This window comes from Nerophis ophidion, linkage group LG22 (assembly GCF_033978795.1).
Source record: "Nerophis ophidion isolate RoL-2023_Sa linkage group LG22, RoL_Noph_v1.0, whole genome shotgun sequence".
Classification (NCBI taxonomy): Eukaryota; Metazoa; Chordata; class Actinopteri; order Syngnathiformes; family Syngnathidae; genus Nerophis; species Nerophis ophidion.
Window position 1 is genome coordinate 4,721,326 of NC_084632.1, and position 25,533 is coordinate 4,746,858.

General features: G+C 42.1%; 1 protein-coding gene across 1 annotated transcript in view; it reads left to right on the forward strand.

The window, feature by feature from the left end:
- The window catches only part of zgc:153738 (uncharacterized protein LOC558115 homolog), a 40,289-nt gene extending 15,116 nt beyond the window's left edge, over positions 1 to 25,173 (forward strand). Inside the window, exons 4-20 of the mRNA XM_061883087.1 lie at positions 5,607 to 5,726; positions 8,119 to 8,298; positions 8,373 to 8,444; positions 8,542 to 8,747; positions 10,119 to 10,203; positions 10,265 to 10,360; positions 10,421 to 10,496; positions 10,590 to 10,696; positions 12,738 to 12,815; positions 12,904 to 12,965; positions 13,032 to 13,114; positions 17,185 to 17,292; positions 17,358 to 17,557; positions 20,417 to 20,503; positions 20,578 to 20,755; positions 24,586 to 24,824; positions 24,892 to 25,173. Coding sequence (XP_061739071.1) covers positions 5,607 to 5,726; positions 8,119 to 8,298; positions 8,373 to 8,444; positions 8,542 to 8,747; positions 10,119 to 10,203; positions 10,265 to 10,360; positions 10,421 to 10,496; positions 10,590 to 10,696; positions 12,738 to 12,815; positions 12,904 to 12,965; positions 13,032 to 13,114; positions 17,185 to 17,292; positions 17,358 to 17,557; positions 20,417 to 20,503; positions 20,578 to 20,755; positions 24,586 to 24,824; positions 24,892 to 25,008 — 2,094 coding nt within the window. The 3' untranslated portion in view covers positions 25,009 to 25,173. The remainder of the gene's footprint in view (positions 1 to 5,606; positions 5,727 to 8,118; positions 8,299 to 8,372; positions 8,445 to 8,541; positions 8,748 to 10,118; positions 10,204 to 10,264; positions 10,361 to 10,420; positions 10,497 to 10,589; positions 10,697 to 12,737; positions 12,816 to 12,903; positions 12,966 to 13,031; positions 13,115 to 17,184; positions 17,293 to 17,357; positions 17,558 to 20,416; positions 20,504 to 20,577; positions 20,756 to 24,585; positions 24,825 to 24,891) is intronic.
- Positions 25,174 to 25,533: the final 360 nt, after the last annotated feature.

Genomic DNA, 25,533 nt, shown 5'->3' on the forward strand with positions numbered 1-25,533 from the left:
AATCAAAAAACACATTTTGGGCCATTTTTTCTATTTTAATTCCTGAAACAAAAGTTGAAAAACAACAAGACTTTTTAAAAACGACAACAGGACTCTCGCTGAACAAAGGTGTTAGCCTTATGCTAAAAAAACATGCTAACCGCAAAGGAAAAGCTAAATTACCGTATTTCGTTTAGAAGAATTTGGAGAAATCACTGCACGTAAGCCATGATACTATGGATTTAGGATCCCACAGGCAGGGCCGCGTCATGAAGAGACATCGGTGTGTAAAGGATATCGCCACATGGGCTCAGGAACACTTCGGAAAACCAATGTCAGTGACTACTAATTGCTGAGAATCTGTCGACATTCTTAGACACTTTGAGTAAAGCAAGTCAACGGCGGTCACTGGGAGTGAGTACGACAATCCTTGGTCCAAGTCCACAAAGCACATCTTATCATATTAATTATGTATAACCTTTATATTTATATAATATGTACACATATACAGTATATGCATAAAATATATCAATTGTTACTTTACATGCTTCCGTACCTGGGCCAAATTGTTTTAACACCCCCGAGTCAAAAGGTTTGGACACCCCTGATCTAGTCGGTCTGTGTACCTTCCCTTCATTCTATCTCCAATTCTCAAAATGCAAATCAAAAAACACATTTTGGGCCATTTTTTCTATTTTAATTCCTGAAACAAAAGTTGAAAAACAACAAGACTTTTTTAAAAACGACAACAGGACTCTCGCTGAACAAAGGTGTTAGCCTTATGCTAAAAAAAAATGCTAACCGCAAAGGAAAAGCTAAATCACCGTATTTCCTTAAATTGCCCCCGGGTATAAAGTACGCACCTGCCTAGGATTACTGCCGGGTCAAACTCGCTTTGGAAAATATTATTTTTATTAGCGGAGGTGTTTAGGGCACGTCCAACCGGTAGGAGGCCACGGGGAAGACCCAGGACACGTTGGGAAGACTATGTCTCCCGGCTGGCCTGGGAACGCCTCGGGATCCCCCGGGAAGAGCTAGACGAAGTGGCTGGGGAGAGGGAAGTCCGGGTTTTCCTGCTTAGGCTGTTGCCCCCGCGACCCGACCTCGGATAAGCGGAAGAAGATGGATGGATGGATAGCGCATGTCTAGAATTTCCGCCGGGTCAAACTCGTTTCGCCCAAAAATTTGCATATGCCTAGAATTTCCACCGGGTCAAACTCGTCACGTCAGGAGTGACACTTCACCTGTCATCCTTTTCAAAATGAAGGAGGCTGATTTCAATCAGTTTGAAATCGCATAAAGGGAAGAAGATTAAGAGCTATTCAGTAGGATTTAAGGTCCAAGCTATTGAATATGCTAAAAATAACAGTAAGCAGCTATGTTTTATTAATATACCGTAGCTGCGTGTGTCAAATATGAGTCATTAAATGACTCCCGCCTCCTGGTGGTAGAGGGCGCTAGTGATCCTTCTTGCAACTACTCGGCTGCAGAAGAAGTGACAACAAGCAGCAAGAGTGAGCAGCGTGTGTTTATTTTTTCCTCTCGCTTGCACTTTTAACATGGAGGATTACATATTTAACATAAAACCGTTTTCTAAACTGGACTTTCAATCAAAGCGGGAGGTAATAAAGGAAGATCTCCATCGAGACAGAGAGACTTTTAAAACTGAAGAAAGATAAGGAAGACTTCTATCAACAAGTTATCGATGCTTTTGATCAGAAGGAGCTGTGCATGGACTTTATTTTTAAGTAAAGGTAAGACCATAATAACGTTTTTTTAAATTAAATGTGCTTTTCATGATGGTATTCTTACATCACACTCAAATTTATAAGCGCAGGCCTACATTTACCGCATGCCTTTGGTGAGCGCCGGAGTGAGAAGAGGTTTTAAATTCATTAGCGCCCCGGCGGCAATTCAAGGAAATACGGTACTTCAATTTTTCATCACACAAATAAACACGCATTTTTGTAGTTTGGATCATCGTATAGTCGATGTTTGTGTTTGCACAATATCCAATTTTATGGCGATATTTTTATGAAAATCAACCTTTTTGTTTATTTTCAAATCTGCCATATATAATAAAAATCGAAAAATGGCTTCTAATTTAATTTTTTGATGTGCGTTTAAAGGCCTCCCGAGATGAGATTTTCTCTATTTAAACAGGGATAGCAGGTCCATTCTACATGTCATACTTGATCATTTCGAGTTATTGCCATATTTTTGCTGAAAGGATTTAGTAGAGAACATCGACTATAAAGTTCGCAACTTTTGGTCGCTAATAAAAAAGCCTTGCCTGTACCGGAAGTAGCAGACGATGTGCGTGTGACGTCACGGGTTGTGGAGCTCGATCCTCACATCTGAACATTGTTTATAATCATAGCCTCCAGTAGCAAGAGCTATTCGGACCGAGAAAGTGACAATTTCCCCATTAATTTGACCGAAGATGAAAGATTCGTGGATGAGGAAAGTTAGAGTGAGGCACTTAAAAAAAAAAAAAAAAAAAAAAAAAAGACAAAGCGACGGCTCAGATGTAATTAGACACATTTACTAGGATAGTTCTGGAAAATCCCTTATCTGCTTATTGTTCTAATAGTGTTTTAGTGAGATTCTAAAGTCATACCTGAAAGTTGGATGGCTGCGGTGAACGCCAGTGTCTCAGAGAAAAGCCAATGGAGGAGCCAATATCACAGATGCCTTTTTGACAGCTACAGGAGGAGGTCCCATAATCCACTGAAGTCTCCGGTAAGAGCTGACTTAAAGGGGAACATTATGACCAGACATACATAAGTGTCAATATATACATTGATGTTGCAGAAAAAAAGACCATATATTTTTTTAACCGATTTCCGAACTCTAAATGGGTGAATTTTGGCGAATTAAACGCCTTTCTATTTGTCGCTTTCGGAGCGATGACGTCAGAACGTGACGTCACCTCGGTAATAAAGCCGCCATTTTCTCAAACACACTACAAACACCGCATCTCAGCTCTGTTATTTTCGTTTTTTTCGACTATTTTGTGGAACCTTGGAGACATCATGCCTCGTGGGTGTGTTGTCGGAGGGTGTAACAACACTAACAGGGAGGGATTCAAGTTGCACCACCGGCCCAAAGATGCGAAACTGGCAAGAAATTGGACGAAAGTTGTTCAAAATACGAAGCTGTGGGGAAAACCGACCAAATCGTCAGTCGTTTGTTCCGCACACTTTACCGACGAAAGCTATGCTACGACAGAGATGGCAAGATTGTGTGGATATCCTGCGACACTCAAAGCAGATGCATTTCCAACGATAAAGTCAAAGAAATCTGCCGCCAGACCCCCATTGAATGTGCCAGAGTGTCTCCACATTTTACCGGCGATGCTAAGGCAGACATGGCACAGAGATGTATGGATAACCTGCAGATGCATTTCCAACAATAAAGTCAACGAAATCACAAAGGTGAGTTTTGTTGATGTTATTGACTTATGTGCTAATCAGACATATTTGGTCGCAGCATGACTGCCAGCTAATCCATGCTATTTAGGCTAGCTGTATGTACATTTGAAACTATATTTTCATCCAGCGTTTCCCTCCACCCACATTTAATGCCAAACAAACACTTACCAATCGACAGATATAAGTTGATCCGGTGTCACAAGATGCAAAACTTTCGGTCGTTGGTCTGCACATTTTACCGGCGATGCAAAGGCAAACATGGCCGAATAGCGTCAATAGCTATTCGCTCAATAGCTTCAGTTTCTTCTTCAATTTCGTTTTCGCTATCTGCCTCCATACTCCATCAGTCGTAATCTGTTGAATCGCTCAAGCCGCTGAAATCCGAGTCTGAATCCGAGCTAATGTCGCTATATCCTGCTGTGCTATCCGTATTGGCATCACTGGATGACGTCACAGGAAAATGGACGATGGATTTAAAGATAGCGAAAATCAGGCACTTTAAAGCTTTTATTAGGGATATTCTAGGATGGGTAAAATTTTGAAAAAAACTTTGAAAAATAAAATAAGCCATTGGGAACTGATTTTTATTGGTTTTAACCCTACTGAAATCGTGATAAAGTTCCCCTGTAATATCACAATTTCCCCGTCCAAAAACTTGCTGGTTGACGTAGAGCAGGGGTCGGCAACCCGCGGCTCCGGCGGCTCTTTGGCAACTCTGATGCGGCTCAGCTGAACAATCGCCGACCCCCCAGATTGTTGCGGGGAGATTCCGGAATTCAATGCCTCTCCCGGACATCACCCGGAGTCAACGTTCTCCAATTTTCACTCGGACTACAATATTAAGGGTGTGCCGTGATGGTATCCTCTTGAACGTCATCACGCCCGCCGTTCACGGAAAGCCATTTACGTGCCGACCGGACACATGCATTTCGCTGCTTCTATCGGCACATGTATGAGACTGCAATGCATACTGGGAGACACAGAGTACACTGACGGTTGTGATATAAACAACTTTAACACTCCTACTAATATGCGCCACATTGTGAACCCACACAAAAGAAGAATGATAAACACATTTCGGGAGAAAATCCTCACAGTAACACAACATAAACGCGACACAACAAATACCCAGAATCCTTTGCATCCATGAAATTTCCTGACTATGTTATACACCCCGCGAGCACCAACTCCCCCCCCCCCCTCCTTGCGTGGTTGAGGTGGGCGGGGTTTGGTGTATAACATAGTCAGAAATGACATGGATGCGAAGGATTCTGGGTATTTGTTGTGTTGCGTTTATGTTGTGTTACTGTGAGGATTTTCTCCCGAAACGTGTTTGTCATTCTTCTTTTGTGTGGGTTCACAATGTGGCGCATATTAGTAGGAGTGTTAAAGTTGTTTATATCACAACCGTCAGTGTACTCTGTGTCACCCAGTATGCCTTCCAGTCAAGTGCGTGCATCCGCAGAAGCCTCTCACAACATGTTGCTGGATTGGCAAGCAGTTTGTACATGTTGTAGAAGGTGTTTAGGGCAGTGGCTTCATAGCACGCCCTTATTCTTGTCATCTGGGTGACCACCAGCAGATATTGACGAGAATAGTTGCGGCTCCCATTGTTTTCCATATTTTGTGAAACGGGTCGGAATGGCTCTTTAAGGGGTAAAGGTTGCCGACCCCAGACGTAGAGAAACATGTTCGCTTGACCGCTCTGTGTTAAAGCTTCACAACAAAGAAACACCGGCTGTGTCTCGGTTGCTAAAGGCAGCTGCAACCCACCGACAGCATTCTTCTTTGACGTCTCCATTATTAATTGAACAAATTGCAAAAGATTCAGCAACACAGATGCTCAAAATACTGTGTAATTACGCGATGAAAAGAGACGACTTTTAGCCGTGTGTGGTGCTGGGCTAATAGGTCCGCTACAACCCGAGACGTCACGCACACGCCTCATCATTCCGCGACGTTTTCAACAAGAAACTCCGCGGGAAATTTAAAATTGCAATTTAGTAAACTAAAAAGGCCGTATTGGCATGTGTTGCAATGTTAATATTTCATCATTGATATATAAACTATCAGACTGCGTGGTCGCTAGTAGTGGCTTTCAGTAGGCCTTTAAGAATTGGAAATGGAAAGAACAGAAGGTACAGAGACCCTAGTCCGTTTGGTTTCTGCTACCCGACAAACTTTTCTCACCAGGCCGAACTCGAGATCCCCATCCCGACCTACTTCCTGCGTGACCGCAGCGCCGACAGCCTGGAGCGGACAACGATGGTGACAAACATCTTCCAGACCATGGAGACCACTGTGACCCAAAAAGTGAGTCAGGCCAACTTTAGCTTGGAGTACGCCAGCAAAACCCTGGAACACACCTTCACACAGGGAAGGAGAACAACGGGCACAAAAAAGAAGCATATTTTTGTCGCTCTGATTACCCGGTAGTAGAGTTTCCGCAATTGGCAGCGTTCGGTCTGGCAAGAAGTAAGAAGTTTTATTATGAAGTCACACAAAGACAAAGAGTTCTAGCATGTAGTGCAAATAAAATGACTTATACTAGCTTCATACTAATTGTGATTCTAAAGAAAATACCATATTTTAAAGGTGTATAAAAGAATGTTTTTCCATATATTAGGCATACCGGACTATAAACCGGTATGCCTAAGGTCATGGTTATTAGCCGGAAAAGGGTGGATGCGAGTCTAAGGTCATGGTTGTTTGCCGTAAAAGGGTGGATGCGAGTCTAAGGTCATGGTTCTCAGCCGGAAAAGGGTGGATGCGAGTCTAAGGTCATGATTCTTAGCCGTAAAAGGGTGGATGCGAGTTTAAAGTCATGGTTGTTTGCCGTAAAAGGGTAGATGCGAGTCTAAGGTCATGGTTCTCAGCCGGAAAAGGGTGGATGCGAGTCTAAGGTCATGGTTATTAGCCGTAAAAGGGTGGATGCGAGTCTCAGGTCATGGTTATTAGCCGTAAAAGGGTGGATGCGAGTCTTAGGTCATGGTTATTAGCCGTAAAAGGGTGGATGCGAGTCTTAGGTCATGGTTATTAGCCGTAAAAGGGTGGATGCGAGCCTAAAGTACTGGTTGTTTGCCGTAAAAGGGTGGATGATAGTCTAAGGTCATGGATCTTAACCAGAAAAGGGTGCATGCGAGTCTAAGGTCATGGTTCTTAGCCGGAAAAGGGTGGATGCGAGTCTAAGGTCATGGTTGTTTGCCGTAAAAGGGTGGATGCGAGTCTAAGGTCATGGTTCTTAGCCGGAAAAGGGTGGATGCGAGTCTAAGGTCATGATTCTTAGCCGTAAAAGGGTGGATGCGAGTTTAAAGTCATGGTTGTTTGCCGTAAAAGGGTAGATGCGAGTCTAAGGTCATGGTTCTCAGCCGGAAAAGGGTGGATGCGAGTCTAAGGTCATGGTTCTTAGCCGTAAAAGGGTGGATGCGAGTCTATGGTCATGGTTATTAGCCGTAAAAGGGTGCATGCGGGTCTAAGGTCATGGTTATTAGCCGTAAAAGGATGCATGCGGGTCTAAGGTCATGGTTCTTAGACGGAATAGGGTGGATGCGAGTCTAAGGTCATGGTTCTTAGCTGGAAAAGGGTGGATGCGAGTCTATGGTCATGCTTGTTTGCCGTAAAAGGGTGGATGCGAGTCTAACGTCATGGTTATTAGCCGTAAAAGGGTGGATGTGAGTCTAACGTCATGGTTATTAGCCGTAAAAGGGTGGATGCGAGTCTAAAGTCATTGTTGTTTGCCGTAAAAGGGTGGATGCGAGTCTAAGGTCATGGTTCTTAGCCGGAAAAGGGTGGATGCGAGTCTAAAGTCATGGTTGTTTTCCGTAAAAGGGTGGATGCGGGTTTAAGGTCATGGTTCTTAGCCGGAAAAGGGTGGATTCGAGACGAAGATCATGGTTCTTAGACGGAAAAGGGTGGAAAAGGGTGGATGGAGTCTAAGGTCATGGTTCTTAGACGGAAAAGGGTGGAAAAGGGTGGATGGAGTCTAAGGTCATGGTTCTTAGACGGAAAAGGGTGGATGGAGTCTAAGGTCATGGTTCTTAGACGGAAAAGGGTGGAAAAGGGTGGCTGGAGTCTAAGGTCATGGTTCTTAGACGGAAAAGGGTGGAAAAGGGTGGATGCGAGTCTAAGGTCATGGTTCTTAGCCGTAAAAGGGTGGATTCGAGACTAAGGTCATGGTTCTTAGTTGTAAAAGGGTGGATGTGAGTAAAGAAGTCCACGAAGGTAAGAAAATGATCAACTTCAATAATTTTGATTGCAAACAGGTGAGGGGAAATGCTCCGGGACAGAAGTGAAGCAGCCACGGGAAAACCTCTACAAAACCAGAAAAGCCATCAAAATAAAATCACAAGACAAGGGGGGCAGGGGGGGACGCTAACAAAACCCAACATAAAAGGTAACCAGCCGTGACAGTTTGGAGGAACAATAAAAGAAGGCAAGAGTGTTTCAGAAATATCTCTGCCATGCCTCCTTGGTCATTACGAGATTGTGGAGATCTCAAATACACAAAAACAAGTTCCAGTCATAACAAAAGTTGGTTTTGCGTAATAGATCCCTTTAAGTTGGCAACACTGTCCCTTCTCCTCGGTCTTATTCTCCAGAACTCCAGGTTTGTAAGAACTGTGGTTAGAAGCAGAGTTACAAAGCTAGCATCAAAAGTAAGTGTGGTTCACAATATATCGAGTGTCTCTGTCCACTGGCATGTTAGCACGTAACCAGGACCATGAGTCAAGAGGAGGCCATCAGAGTCGTTCAGATGGCAGAGAGGGCACGCCAAGGCCGCCTGAGGGCAGCCTTGAACGAAGCGAGCAGAAGATTGAGCAAGATACCCAGAACCGAGGACCCAAAGCCCGAGGACATGGCCCGAGCTGCAGTCCGCATCCAGAAGGTGTTCTGTTCTCGACACAACAAAACGTAAGGATGTTATATCAACTTGCTGACGACCGGGAACATGATCCGCAGGTATGGAGGGGCTACTTAGAGAGGAAGAAGACGGCAGCTGCTCGGAATGAAGATATGATTTTCCTGGGAATGGTGAGTAAATGCCACAAGGTGCTTCACGATGCGGACTAAATGTTAAGAACTGTGATTTGAACTTGCCAGTGGTGTGTTTTGGTCACGTCTTCGTCAGACCTTGCATCCCAAATACCAGGAGCCATGCGAGGCCATCATCTCTGCCCAGGCCAACACTGCTTCCACCCGAAACAAGCAGAAGGAACATGAGGATGACTATCAAAAGTCTGTGGCTGCCATCACAAACCAACTCCGAGAGACCGAGGGCCAGGAAATAGCTGAGAACATCAAAGAACAAATCCGACAGTGGTTTCTTGAATGCCGGTGAGATAAACTCTTGTGGTGTTTGTTCAATACCCTGAGAACTAGCGCCCTCAGCAGTGAACGCGCATAACAGAATCTTTTTTCCAACTCTGTGAGTCTACGGTCATGGTTCTTATCCCGAAAAAGGTGGATGCGAGTTTCAGGTCATGGTTCATAGCTGGAAAAGGGTGGATGTAAGGCTAAGGTCATGGCTCTTAGCCGGAAAATTGTGGATGCGAGTCTAAGGTCATGGTTCTTAGCCGGAAAAGGGTAAATGCAAGTCTAAGGTCATGGTTTTTAGCTGGAAAAGGGTGGATGCGAGTCTAAGGTTGTGGTTCTTAGCTGGAAAAGGGTGGCTGTGAGTCTTAAGTTTATGGTTCTTTGCTGTAAAAGGGTGGATGGGAGTCTCAGGTCACGGTTCATAGCCGGAAAAGGGTGGATGCGAGTCTCAGGTCATGGTTCATAGCCGTAATAGGGTGGATGCGAGTCCCATGTCATAGTTCATAGCCGGAAAAGGGTGGATGCGAGTCTCATGTCATAGTTCTTAGCCGGAAAAGGGTGGATGCAAGTCTAAGGTCATAGTTCTTAGCCGGAAAAGGGTGGTTGCGAGTCTAAGGTCATGGTTCTTAGCCGGAAAAGGGTGGATGGGAGTCTAAGGTCATGGTTCTTAGCCGGAAAAGAGTGGATGCCAGTCTAAGGTTGTGGTTCTTAGCCGGAAAAGGGTGGCTGTGTGTCTAAAGTCATGGTTTTTAGCTTGAAAAGGGTGAATGTGAGTCTTAAGTTTATGGTTCTTAGCCGTAAAAGGGTACATGTGAGTCTAAGGTCATGGTTCTTAGGGTGGATTGCCCGCTTTCAGGTTGGGAGACAGGTCTTTTTAGAATTCAAGTATCTCAGTATCTTGTTCAGAAGTAAGAGAAGGCAGGAGCGTGATATTGACAGTCGAGAGGGTTCTGTGTCTGCAAAAACTTGGTCGCTGTACCAGACAGTCAGCTTAGTCTGAAGGCAAAGCTCTTGATTTACCAACCGAGTATCCTCTGTAAGATGGCTGGACTCACCCGAAGAGGCAGGGTAAGGAGCTCAGACTAGAACCAGTACTCCTTTACATCGAGAGAAGCCAGTTAAGGTGGTATTTAGTCCAGATGGCATCTGGATGCCTCCCTGGTGAGGTGTTCCGACCGTAGGGACTATGGTTTCAGTTGGCAGAGGAATCCTTGGTAGAACTGGAAGAGGTGGCTGGAGACCCGGAAGTCTGGGCTTCCCACCACCTGGACCTGTATGAGCAGAAGAACATGGATGGGAACTGTGACAAGAAAAAACACCCACTGCAGAGGACCCTGGTTCTCAGAAGGTTAAGGAACTTACTCAGGAGCCTTTGCCTCTTTGGGGTTGTAGAAACCTGACAGGGACGTTCCCAGACTTCCCCGACGAAGACGAGGGAGGCTCGGCCATCATTTTTGCACAAAAGAATTATCAGCAGGTACAAGACTCGCTCGATGAAACGAAGGAGGGCATGTTTTTATGCTGGTGTTGTCTTTTAGTTGATAAAAGAGTTGGCTGAGTTGGAAGAGGAAGCTTCGGGCAAGAAAAAAGACGACAAAAAGAAGGAAGATGCAAAGAAGTCCAAGGGCAAGGAGGTAAACTGTCCCACAGACTAAATCCACCATCAAGCACTTCAACTTCACTGTCACCCCCAGGAAGAAGAGGAAGGCTTGGTGATGCTACCTTCAGCTTTTCTGGCAGACTTGGAGTTGGGCAACAAATCCTTTGCAGGTTCCTACAGAAACCGAGCATGACAACAATAATGCGCTCCAAATGTATCGGTAGCGGCCCGCCACAAATAAATAAATGTTAATGTCCCTGCAGATTTCTGGGAAACCCGCAGTGAGTCGAGAAATTTCAACCAGAGACACGAAGTGGAGCTGATTAAGGAAGAGAAAAGAGTGGACATCGAAGCAGAGATACGAGTGAAGGTGAAACTGATATCACAACTAAGACAATTACATTTGATCAATACTCCTAATTAGTCACCGTTTATCTGTAATACCTGAGTAATAATTATTCAGTTTGCTTCTGCCCCAAGTGGAGGAGTTCAAGTACCTCGGAGTCTTGTTCACGAGTGAGGGAAGAGTGGATGGTGAGGTCGACAGTAATGCGGACGCTGTATCGATCCGTTGTGGTGAAGAAGGAGCTGAGCCGGAAGGCAAAGCTCTCAATTTACCGGTCGATCTACGTTCCCATCCTCACCTATGGTCATGAGCTTTGGGTCATGACCGAAAGGATAAGATCACGGGTTCAAGCGGCCGAAATGAGTTTCCAGGTCTCTCCCTTAGAGATAGGGTGAGAAGCTCTGCCATCCGGGAGGAACTCAAAGTAAAGCCGCCGCTCCTCCACATGGAGAGGAGCCAGATGAGGTGGTTCGGGCATCTGGTCAGGATGCCACCCGAACGCCTCCTAGATCCTGCTGAAATCCTATGAATTGAATGAATACAGAATCCCTTTCAATCGGAAAAATATCGTTTTTGAATCGAGAATCGCGTTAAATCGAAAAAAATCGAGATGTGATCGAATCACGACAATCGATATTGAATCGAATCGTGGGACACCCAAATATTCGCAGCCCTAATATATATATATATATATATATATATATATATATATATTTGGGGTGGGCAAATTAATGCATTAATTACGCGTTAACGCCGACAATTGATTTATCGCACATTTGCGTATGTTGTTTACATGCTTTTATTTTGTTAACGCCTTTTCTTAACAAGATGGCATCTCCCGGATGTACTTCGGCGTCGAGGGGCTTTTGGTAAAGATGGAACATTTGGCAAAAATACCGGACAATTCTGCAAATTTCCTGGCTGGCTTACAGCGTGGTCACTCCGGGATCACTTACGACCGCCAGGCAATTCTGGATGTGGATAGATCGGGCCGTTTTGGACTGAATGAGGCGTGCTTGCTAGACCGGCTAGCTAGCATGGGAATACTTTGCCGGCTACATCCAGCGGCCTGTGAAGCAGCGGAGTATATGTGTTGTCTGTCTATTTATGAATAATGCAGACCAGGAGTGTTGGCTGAGCTCTTAACGTTTGCTTTCAGAGCGTGCATATCACAACATACAACCTATGTCGCATGCTCGTCACTCCTGTTGCATGCTGGGTAGGGTAGTTCTTTATTTCCCTGGCTCATAACATCACAATATAGTACCATGTATATGATGCCTTCAGTTTATCAAAGCACCAAGCAAACAATCGGAAAATTCCCATCATATCAATTCCTAGATATGGTCATAATTATTTAAGTGCACTACGCAGAATAAACACAACATTATTAATATTGCTACTACGGATAATTTGATCAAAAATTCCCTAAAACAGCCCACTACCTATAATATAGGTTTTTTAAACATAAGATCCCTGATAAAAAAAAATGTTTCTGCTGTTACCTCAGAAATTGCCTGTTCAGATGTTATGATTGTGGCTCAGAGATTTGTATGTAGATTATATTTATTTTCCATAACAAACAGGATAACTTAAATACCCTGGCAGTGGCAATAAGCTTAAATGTTTGTATTTACATTTTCGGAGTTGATTTTCATAAGATATGCTATTTAACTGCTACTGTTTAACAAGGACTGATTTAAATTGTGTTTGCACAACAAATGTTTTGACGCTTTTGTTCATCCATCCATCCATCCATTTTCTACCGCTTATTCCCTTTTGGGGTCGCGGGGGGCGCTGGCGCCTATCTCAGCTACAGTCGGAGAATATTCTAATAAAGGTGCACTACACACTACTTTTGAATTCATTATTGGGCTTTGCGTATACAATGCAGTTAATCGCGATTAATCGGAGAAATAGTGCGATTAACTTCGATTAACATTTTTAATCGTTGCCCAGCTGTAATACATACATAATAGTATAGTAGTAGTGTTATTAGTGTGACAGTTGTAATTGCAACCCTGGCAGATGATTGACAGCATCAAACCCGTGTGTTCTCTCCAAGGTGGACGTGCAGATGAGAGTGGAACTGGCGGAGTGGAGGCTCGCTGTGGAAAAAGTCCCGCCCAAAGTCTACAAAAAGGTGATGCATCCATGTCCTCGGTCTACCGCGTAGTCTTGGGGCGCTCGGTTTTCGGACTGGCCTCCCCACTGTGTCAATACTTTTGCAGAAAAAAGCCGGCAAGGGCAGTAAGAAGAAGAAAAAGGGGGAGAAGGATCTGACAGCTGACAGGTGAGTGAATGATGTCAGAATGTTTGCATGACATGACTCCTTCCTTCCTTCCTTCCTGCCTGCCAGGACTCTGGAGTCTCTGTGCCAGGAGATGGTGGAACAGGGCTTGTTGAAGCAGGCAAATAACGTTCGCATGCGGGATTACCTTGGTGAGTTACTGTCACACACTGGCTGCTGGGGGCCACTTTGGGCTAAAACACATTGGGTTGGGGGCCGAAAGCCAACTGCATGCATGCATGCATGCATATTATATATATATATATATATATATATATATATATATATATATATATATATATATACACACACATATATACGCACACACACACATATATACATATATATATATATATATATATATATATATATATATATATATATGCACATATATATACACACACATACACATATATATATACATATACACACACATATATATATATATATATATACATATACACACACATATATATATATATGTTCTCCCCCTACTGCCCCCGAACGGGATAAGCGGTAGAAATGGATGGACATACATACATATTTATATGCATACATACATACATTATATATATATACACATACGTACGTACATGTATGTATGTATGTCTATATATACATACATACATAAATATATACACGCATATATACTGTATATATATACATACACACACATACATACATACATACATATATATAGATATAGATGAGTGTATGTATGTATGTATGTATGTATGTATATATATACCACATACGTATATACAAACACACACACACACACACACACACACACACACACACACACACACACACACACACACACACACACACACACACACACACACACACACACACGTATATATATGTTCTCCCCCTACTGCACCCGAACGGGATAAGTGGTAGAAATGGATGGATGGACATACATACATATCTATATGCATACATACATACATTATATATATATACACATACGTACGTACATGTATGTATGTGTATATATACATACATACATAAATATATACACGCATATATACTGTATATATATATATACATACACACATACATACATATATATATATATGAGTGTATGTATGTATGTATATATATATATACCACATACGTATATATACACACACACACACACATATATATATATATATATATATATATATATATATACCATACGTATACACACACACACACACACACACACATATATATATATATATATATATACACACACACACACACATATATATGTATACATATAATAAATATTATTGAATATTAAAAGTATGTGAAAGTTCCACTCTTTCTTTGTTTACTTCTGTGACGACCTTCTTAAAGTTTTCTAATAAATCAGAAATATCAATCTGCTAAAATGTGCCAATCATGGATAAGTGTGGAGATTGTTTTGTAATTTCCCATCATGCATCGCAATGTTTGTAAATGAGTGTAAATTAGATTTGTTTTAATGGCGATTGGACGTTTTTTTAGTATAATATCCGCAAAGTTCAGTGACCATGTCTGTTGATATCTGTGTTTAAAAGTTTTTGCACCATGACTCGGGAAGGTTGTTTGCATCGGGTTGTATTGGGCTTGTACAGTAGTATGGCGGTACTAATGAACCAACCCATGTGGTCCACTTGCAGCATGAACAATGTTAGACTTTTAAAACGAATGCAAGGTTCCTTATTCAAGTCTTGACATCTCGCAGGCCACTTTGGAGACGTGGGGAGGCCACATTTTAGACACCCCTGGTCTTGACCGTCTTTTGCATTGCATGTTTACTACTAAGTGATGTATTTCTCTCTTGATTTGCGGGCCAGGAGGCTAAGGATGTGGGGCCGGACTGTTCATTATTAGTCATATTTTGTATATTCCAGAGAACCAGCGTCCTCTACGGTGGACATTTGTTCTTATTTTGTCAGTTAAAGGAGCACTCTGCTGATTTTAAGGACATTTTGCAAAGAAACAAAAAACGTTTTATTTAACACATTTTTTATTGTTATTGATGCGTGTCTATCGCGATACATACTGATATCGGAAATGATATCCTAATTTCCTGTATTCCTGTTCCTTTCAGTCCTAGTGCAAAAAATGTCATCTTTGCTTTAAAAAAACCTTGTCAAAAGTGTAATTAAGTTGTCTGAGACGTTTTATTCCTACGCATTTTGAGTATTTGATTAGTTTTATTTTAATCAGATTAAAAGTTTAATGTTGATAGAAACTTAAAAAAGAAAAGTTTCAAACAAAATGTAAGACTCTAGAGCAGGGGTCAGCAACCTTTTTGAAACCAAGAACTACTTCTTGGGTACTGATTAATGCCAAGGGCTACCAGTTTGATACACACTTAAATAAATTGCCAGAAATAGCCATTTTGCTAAATTTACCTTTAACTTTATGTTGTTATTAATAATTAATAATACTTATCTTTGTGGAACCACTGATCATCTTAATGATTTCTCACAATAAATATATATAGAAACAAAAATAAATATCAATATGCAACACTTTATTTTTATATTTTCTCTAAGTGCACGTTTTTCAAATTGAACATTTTCAAATGATCACTTCTCAGTCTTGTGAAATCACAATATCCCATTTTAACTAGCTAGCCACTAACATTTTTTTAACAAATCCTGAATTACTTTCCTTTTACGGAAGGTTTTTTTGTAGAGAATAAATGATGAAAAAAAACGGTTTAAAAGAGGAGAAAACCCGAAAAAAAATTAAAATTAAATTTTGAAACATAGTTTATCTTCAATTTCGACTCTTTAAAAGTCAAAATTCAACCGAAAAAAAGAAGAGAAAAACTAGCTAATTTGAATCTTTTTGAAAAAAAAAAAAAAATTTTTTAAGGAACATCATTAGTATTTTTATCCTGATTAAGATTAATTTTAGAATTTTGATGACATGTTTTAAATAGCTGCCATGAGGTGGCGACTTGTCCAGGGTGTACGCCGCCTTCCGCCCGATTGTAGCTGAGATAGGCATCAGCGCCCCCCGCGACCTCAAAGGGAATAAGCGGTAGAAAATGGATGGATGGATGTTTTAAATAGGTTAAAATCCAATCTGCACTTTGTTAGAATATATAACAAATTGGACCAAGCTTTATTTCTAACAAAGACAAATCATTATTTGTTCGAGATTTTCCAGAATTTTTTTTATTTTTTAATTCAAAATACTTTGGAATAAGATATACATTTGATTCTACAGATTTTCTAGATTTGCCAGAATATTTTTTTAATAAGTTTGAAGAAATACTTCACGAAAAATAGGAGAGAAAAACTAGCTAATTCGAATCTTTTTGAAAAAATAATTTATGGAACATCATCAGTAATTTTTCCTGATTAAGAATGATTTTAGAATTTTGATTACATGTTTTAAATAGGTTAAAATCCCAATCTACATTTTGTTGGAATATATAACAAATTGGACCAAGCTATATTTCTAACAGACAAATCATTATTTCTTCCAGATTTTCCAGAACAAAAATTTTAAAAGAAATTCAAAAGAATTTGAAATAAGATTTAAATTTAATTCTAAAGATTTTCTAGATTTGCCAGAATAATTTTTTTGAATTTCAATCATAATGAGTTTGAAGAAATATTTCACAAATATTCTTCGTCGAAAAAACAGAAGCTAAAATGAAGAATTAAATTAAAATGTATTTATTATTCTTTACAATAAAAAAAAAAAAAATTACTTGAACATTGATTTAAATTGTCAGGAAAGAAGAGGAAGGAATTTAAAAGGTAAAAAGGTATATGTGTTTAAAAATCCTAAAATCATTTCTAAGGTTGTATTTTTTTCTCTAAAATTTTCTTTCTGAAAGTTATAAGAAGCAAAGTAAAAAAATAAATGAATTTATTTAAACAAGTGAAGACCAAGTCTTTAAAATATTTTCTTAGATTTTCAAATTCTCTTTGAGTTTTGTCTCTCTTAGAATTAAAAATGTCGAGCAAAGTGAGACCAGCTTGCTAGTAAATAAATACAATTTAAAAAATAGAGGCAGCTCACTGGTAAGTGCTGCTATTTGAGCTATTTTTAGAACAGGCCAGCGGGCGACTCATCTGGTCCTTACGGGCACCGAGTTGGTGACCCCTGATCTAGTGGCGCTGTGCTGCCCTCTGGTGGTGAGCAGCTGCATTACACCCAGGTGATGCTGACCAATGTTTGTGTTTTGGACCGTCGTGTTCATCCTCCAATTGTTTCGGAGGCGACTTCAACTACCTGGGGACCACGCTGAGGCAGAACGACATCGAGCCCATGCCCTCCATGTCCGACGTGCGGCAGGTGGTCTCGCTCTACGCCGTCCTCCCCCTGGGTGAGTCCCACTCGGGTGGAAAGGGGCGTGTGCCGGGTACTCACCGCTGGCGTGTCGCTCCGCAGGGTCTCACGCCGTCCACGTGAAGGCCCCCCTGACCAAGGCCATTCTGCTGGCGGGGCCGCCGGGGGTCGGGAAGAAGATGCTGGTCCACGCCGTCTGCCAGGAGACCGGGGCCACGCTCTTTGACCTGTCGCCTCTCAGCATCGCCGGGAAGTATCCGGGCAAGAGCGGCCAGGCCATGATGCTGCACCTGGTTTTTAAGGTAAACATAGACCGTCACGGTACTTGTGGAACCACGGCTCTCTGGTGCTGGCGGCACTCGTGCAGCCCCAGACCAAGCTACTATTTAGACCATGATCATTTCTCCATCAGGGCTCTTTTCATAACACAGTGGGGCTAAAAAGTATTTAGTCAGCCAGCGACTGTGCAAGTTCTCCCACTTAAAATGATGACAGAGGTCTGTAATTTTCATCAATCAATCAATCAATCAATCAATGTTTATTTATATAGCCCCAAATCACAAATGTCTCAAAGGACTGCACAAATCATTACGACTACAACATCCTCGGAAGAACCCACAAAAGGGCAAGGAAAACTCACACCCAGTGGGCAGGGAGAATTCACATCCAGTGGGACGCCAGTGACAATGCTGACTATGAGAAACCTTGGAGAGGACCTCAGATGTGGGCAACCCCCCCCCTCTAGGGGACCGAAAGCAATGGATGTCGAGCGGGTCTAACATGATACTGTGAAAGTTCAATCCATAGTGGCTCCAAGACAGCAGTGAGAGTCCCGTCCACAGGAAACCATCTCAAGCGGATCAGCAGCGTAGAGATGTCCCCAACCGATACAGGCGAGCGGTCCATCCTGGGTCCCGACGAGCGGTCCATCCTGGGTCTCGACTCTGGACAGTCAGTACTTCATCCATGGTCATCGGACCGGACCCCCTCCACAAGGGAGGGGGGGACATAGGAGAAAGAAAAGAAGCGGCAGATCAACTGGTCTAAAAAGGAGGTCTATTTAAAGGCTAGAGTATACAGATGAGTTTTAAGATGAGACTTAAATGCTTCTACTGAGGTAGCATCTCGAACTGTTACCGGGAGGGCATTCCAGAGTACTGGAGCCCGAACGGAAAACGCTCTATAGCCCGCAGACTTTTTTGGGGCTCTAGGAATCACTAATAAGCCGGAGTCTTTTGAACGCAGATTTCTTGCCGGGACATACGGTACAATACAATCGGCAAGATAGGTACACTTCAACTGTGAGAGACAGAATGTGAAAAAATAATCCAGGATTTCACATTGTAGGAATTTTAAAGAATTTGTAAATGATGGTGGAAAATAAGTATTTGGTTCTAACTGATGGAAGGAGGTTTTGGCTCCAAATCTCAGGATACATGGCCCCATTCATTCTTTCCTTAACACGGATCAATCGTCCTGTCCCCTTAGCAGAAAAACAGCCCCAAAGCATGATGTTTCCACCCCCCATGCTTCACAGTAGGTATGGTGTTCTTGGGATGCAACTCAGTATTCGTCTTCCTCCAAACACGACAAGATTAGTTGTTAAACGTAGATGTTTATCTGTTCTCGGTGTTAATTTGTGGAATTCTGTTGGTAAAGAAATAAAAATGAGTGACTCAGTATTTAATTTCAAAAAGAACATGTCACAATGTATTTTAAAAAAGTTATGTGAACTAGAAATTTATGTTTGTTTGTATTTAGAAGGTATGTATGTTTATCTATTTACAAAAAAGTGCATGTGTGTAAGTACATATTTTTGTATTATTTGTTAAAGGGCAACTTAAATGTAAATGCTGAATGACTATATTTCTTTTTGTATTACAAAATTATTAGAAAAGGTAACTTAATTGAATGTAAAAAAATGTATGTCGGGCATATAAGCTTTTTTGCTTCTGCCTGTTTCAGTCATGTTATTCATTTTTGAATCGTGATCCATGTTTGAATATGTTTTTGTTAGACTGAAAATAAACTGAAACTGAAACATGTTGATAAAAATATAACATTTACATTAAAAAAAATAGTTTATACCCAAAAGTTCTATTTTGGTTTCATCCGACCACATGACATTCTCCCAATCCTCTGCTGCATCATCCATGTATCCATTATTTTTAAATAAAATAATCTTTTTTTTTTTCAGTAAATGGAAAACAGTACCGCTGTGTTTTACAGAAAAAAATGGCAGCCGAGTTGCCAAAATTTCTGTAAAATTTACCCTTTTTTTTTTTTTTTTTTTTTTTACAACATTTTGCGGTAAATGGGAAAACCATACCACTGTGTTTTTACACACAAAAAAACTGGAAGCTTTTTCTTTTCCTTGATTTCTTTGGATTCTTCTTCCTCGGATCGGATCCCACAATTTCAGATGTTGGATGGTAAGCTCACCCAGAACCGTCAGGTCCCAGGGACACACCACACTAGTGACTCCCGACTATTTGATGTTGCTCATTTGTATACTCTAGCCTTTAAATAGACTCCCTTTTTAGACCAGTTGATCTGCCGTTTCTTTTCTTTTTCTTCTATGTCCCACTCTCCCTTGTGGAGGGGGTCCGGTCCGATCCGGTGGCCATGTACTGCTTGCCTGTGTATCGGCTGGGGACATCTCTGCGCTGCTGATCCGCCTCCGCTTGGGATGGTTTCCTGCTGGCTCCGCTGTGAACGGGACTCTCGCTGCTGTGTTGAATCCGCTTTGGACTGGACTCTCGCGACTGTGTTGGATCCATTATGGATTGAACTTTCACAGTATCATGTTAGACCCGCTCGACATCCATTGCTTTCCTCCTCTCCAAGGTTCTCATAGTCATCATTGTCACCGACGTCCCACTGGGTCATTATTGTCACCGACGTCCCACTGGGTGTCAGTTTTCCTTGCCCTTATGTGGGCCTACCGAGGATGTCGTGGTGGTTTGTGCAGCCCTTTGAGACACTAGTGATTTAGGGCTATATAAGTAAACATTGATTGATTGATTGATACTGTTCAAAGCCTGTGTTGTTGCGCCCCCTAGGCTCCAAACAACCAAGTTAGAAAGCAAGAACACCGCCTCAGCTAGCATTGAAAAGGACAGCGCTATAAACGTTACACAGACCAGACATTTTCCCCGCAGGTTGCCAGACTGATGCAGCCGTCGGTGATATGGATCGACGGCGCAGAAAAGATGTTCTACAAGAAAGTTCCCAAGGAGGAGAGAGCGGTATTTATCACACCGCATAAAAGTCCTCCGTCTTTACATCCTGTCTAAAAAACAAACACTCCATCTATGTCCAGCTGGAACCGAAACGCCTGAAGAAAGATTTGCCCAAGTCTCTGAAGTTGATCAAAGAGGAGGACCGGGTCCTGGTCATAGGGACCGCGAGAGACCCCATCAGTGCGGACATCAAGTCCCTGTGCAAGACCTACAGCAAGGTCATCCTCATCCCCAGGCCCGACTACGGCTCCAGATACGGTGAGACCAGAGACTTGAACTGGTGTCCCTTTAACGCATGGGTGTCAAACTCTGGCCCACATTCACCACTAAAACTCATACTTGCTAACCCCCGATTTTCCAAGGAGACTCCCAAATTTCAGTGCCCCTCACGAAAATCACGGGGGGGGGGCAACCATTCTCCCAAATTTCTCCCGATTCCCACCCCCGGACAACAATATTGGGGGCGTGCCTTAAAGTGAAGTGAATTATATTTATATAGCGCTTTTCTCAAGTGACTCAAAGCGCCTTACATAGTAAAACCCAATATCTAAGTTACATTTAAACCAGTGTGGGTGGCACTGGGAGCAGGTGGGTAAAGTGTCTTGCCCAAGGACACAACGGCAGTAACTAGGATGGCACAAGCGGGAATCGAACCTGCAACCCTCAAGTTGCTGACACGGTCGCTCTACCAACCGAGCTATGCCGCCCCTGCCTCAAGCGTACTCTAAAACCTTTCGTCACATCCGCTTTTCCTACGTAGAAACAGCGTATCGGCCTAGTCACATGATATATGTGGCTTTTACACACACACACACACACACACACACACACACACACACACACACACACACACACACACGCTAATGCAAGCTTGGTCAACAGCCATACAGGTCACACTGAGGGTGGCCGTATAAACAACTTTAAGACTGTTACAAATATGCGCCACACTGTGAACCAACACTAAACGAGAATGACAAGCACATTTCGGGAGAACATCCGCACTGTAACACAACAGAACAAATACACAGAACCCCTTGCAGCACTACCTCTTCCTGGACGCTACAATATAAAAATGTATTATCAGCCGGTGGGAAAAGTTTATTTTGATATTTACCTGAGAAGGCTGCAAATAGAAAAGAGGCATTCAATTTTCTATTTAAATTTGATTTGATACGCCATTGCTATTTTTGAATAATTAGCATTATGAACCAACACTAAACGAGAATGACAAGCACATTTCGGCAGAACATCTGCACTGTAACACAACAAACACAACAGAACAAATACACGGAACCCCTTACAGCACTACCTCTTCCTGGACGCTACAATATAAGAATGTACTATCAGCCGGTGGGAAAAGTTTATTTTGATATTTACCTGAGAAGGCTGCAAATAGAAAAAAGGCATTCAATTTTCTATTTAAATTTGGTTTGATATGCCATTGCTAGGGCTTCACGGTGGCAGAGGGGTTAGTGCGTCTGCCTCACAATACGAAGGTCCTGCAGTCCTGGGTTCAAATCCAGGCTCGGGATCTTTCTGTGTGGAGTTTGCATGTTCTCCCCGTGAATGCGTGGGTTCCCTCCGGGTACTCCGGCTTCCTCCCACTTCCAAAGACATGCACCTGGGGATAGGTTGATTGGCAACACTAAATTGGCCCTAGTGTGTGAATGTGAGTGTGAATGTTGTCCGTCTATCTGTGTTGGCCCTGCGATGAGGTGGCGACTTGTCCAGGGTGTACCCTGCCTTCCGCCCGATTGTAGCTGAGATAGGCGCCAGCGCCCCCCGCGACCCCGAAAGGGAATAAGCGGTAGGAAATGGATGGATGCCATTGCTATTTTTAAATAATTAGTATTATGAACCAACACTAAACGAGAATGACAAGCAAATTTCGGGAGAACATCCGCACTGCGGCTTATAAGGTTTGTGGATTTTCCCTTGCTTACGACCACGATGATTATTAATACTTTTTTAAAAACATAAAGACGCCTAAAAGGTGTTGTTTGTGCTACGGCGCCATCTTTTGGACGAGTTTGCTTACTGCAGGTGCTGCTTGGGGAATGTGAATTCTTGCTGTTTAAAGCTTTGAACCGGAAGTACGAGTGCCGTTACGTTTTCTAGTCGTCCATAGCGTTTCTACTCGTGTGGATTCTTCATTCATAACTCCAAGCAACGTTTTTAAGTTTTACAATATAACTAAAACTATTCCTACTTAAAAAAACGTCCCATGTGTGAAGTCGGTAGGAGTGTTTTCATGCAGATTTGTACATGCTATCGTAATGCAATCAAGCTAGCATCTTTAGCATTAGCTAATATGCTAAAAACACTTTTACAATTGTGTGTTGGCATTACTAATTTACATGCAAAAAGTTAGCGTGCTAACGTTAGCAATTCCTGTAGGGACTGAACAGTCCTGTATGTTCATTTTTGGACATCAACGTTATTTACCAGTTAGCATGTTATATTTTGTTTGCCAGTGTTGCCGCCGTACACCTCAAGAGTTATTTAAATGAGTATTTTCACACATGCTAAACGTTAGCATGCTAACATTAGCAATTCCTGGAGAGACTGAACAGTACTGTATGTTCATTTTTTGACATCAACGTTATTTACCAGTTAGCATGGTATATTTTTTTTGCCAGTGTTGCCGCCGTACACCTCAAGAATCATTTAAATGAGTATTTTCACACATGCTAAGTGTTAGCATGCTAACGTTAGAAATTCCAGGACGGACTAAACAGTACTGTGAGTGACTTTTCTGACTTCAACGTTATTTAACAGTTAGCATGCTATGTTTTTTTAGCCAGTTTTGCCGCGGTACACCTCAAGAATTATATTTAAATGAGTATTTTCACACATGCTAAACGTTAGCATGCTAACGTTAGCAATTCCTGGAGGGACTAAACAGTACTGTGAGTGACTTTTCTGACTTCAACGTTATTTACCAGTTAGCATGCTATATTTTGTTTGCCAGTGTGCCGCCGTACACCTCAAGAGTCATATAAATGAGTATTTTTACACAAGCTAAACGTTAGCATGCTAACGTTAGCAATTCCTGGAGGGACTAAACAGTACTGTGAGTGACTTCAACGTTATTTACCAGTTAGCATGCTATGTTTGTTTAGCCAGTTTTGCCGCGGTACACCTCAAAAATCATTAAAATTAGTATTTTGACACATGCTAAATGTTAGCATGCTAACGTTAGCAATTCCTGGAGGGACTAAACAGTACTGTGAGTGACTTTTCTGACTTTAACGTTATTTACCAGTTAGCCTGCTATGTTTTTTTAGCCAGTTTTGCCGCCGTACACCTCAACAGTCATATAAATGAGTATTTTGACACATGCTAAATGTTAGCATGCTAACGTTAGCAATTCCTGGAGGGACTAAACAGTACTGTGAGTGACTTTTCTGACTTCAACGTTATTTACCAGTTAGCATGCTATGTTTTTTTAGCCAGTTTTGCCGCGGTACACCTCAAAAGTTATATTTAAATGTGCATTTTCACACAAGGTAAATGTTAGCATGCTAATGTTGGCAATTCCTGGAGGGACTAAACAGTACTGTGAGTGACTTTTCTGACTTCAACGTTATTTACCAGTTAGCATGCTAGGTTTTTTTAGCCAGTTTTGCCGCCGTACACCTCAAGAGTCATTTAAATGAGTATTTTGACACATGCTAAATGTTAGCATGCTAACGTTAGCAATTCCTGGAGGGACTAAACAGTACTGTGAGTGACTTTTCTTACTTCAACGTTATTTACCAGTTAGCATGCTATGTTTTTGTTAGTCAGTTTTGCCGCGGTACACCTCAAGAGTTATATAAATGAGTATTTTCACACATGCTAAACGTTAGCAATTCCTGGAGGGACTAAACAGTACTGTGAGTGACTTTTCTGACTTCAACGTTATTTACCAGTTAGCATGCTATGATTTTTTAGCCAGTTTTGCCGCCGTACACCTCAAGAGTTATTTAAATGAGTATTTTCACACATGCTAAACATTAGCATGCTAACGTTAGCAACTCCTAGGAGGACCGAACAGTACTTTATATGTGAATTTTCTGACTTCAACGTAATTTACCTGATTCCAGTGCTGTGGAAGCAACTGATCCAAAAGCATGGCGGAAAGATAACGCCCGCTCTAGACCTCAGCTCCCTGGCGAAAATCTCGGATGGCTTCACCGCCGGTCACATGATCCAGGCCATCCAGACGGTGATCACCAAGCGCCGGCTCCTCCTGCAGGAGAAGCGACCTTTGAAGGCCATCGAGTTTGTGGCCCCGCTGGCCAAGTTCACTCCCGTCTTCCAGGACCAGGAGGAGGCCTTAAAAGTAAACACAATCACTAATCACTGACAAATGGCGAGAAAAATCAACGTTTGTCTTTCTGGGTCCCCAGAAATGGTACACCAAGACTCCTCTGGGCAAGAAGCGTGCAAAGGCTGCAGCTGAGCGGGAAGAAGCCCTGCAGGCACAAACGAAAGGCAAAGCTGCCGCCAAGAAAGGGAAGAAATAAAGTGCAAATATTGGCAATAAATGTTAAACATTTGATGGTAAAAGTGTTATAAAGTAATGATTTGTTTATGAGTGCCTGGAGGATGTTTGTCATTTCTAATTAAATGTATTTTCCAACATGAGAATCCAGTTCTTCACTTTAATATTCTTTCAGGACACTAAAGTTTTATTGGGTGGTCATTTTCTTCTCAAATGGAAATCTGTAGCGTGTGAACAAAAATGTGTCAAGTTGAGTTTGTGACGAACCCCAAGATGCAGAGAAGGCGGCAGGCATTGCGCAGGAAAACATGTTCTAATCTTTAGAAATGAATAAAAAAAAACACAAACCAGGAACTAGGAACAGCCAAACTGGAAAACAGGATCCAGAAAACAAGTTCTAGGACAAGCATTACTGACACTGACAGGTAGTTTTGACAAATAATCCAGCATCTGATCGGAGGAAAAAAACAGGTTCAAATAGCAGCCGGCTGATTGACACCAGGTGTGGCCAGGTGCCAATCAGCCGCACCTGAGAGGAAACAGCGCT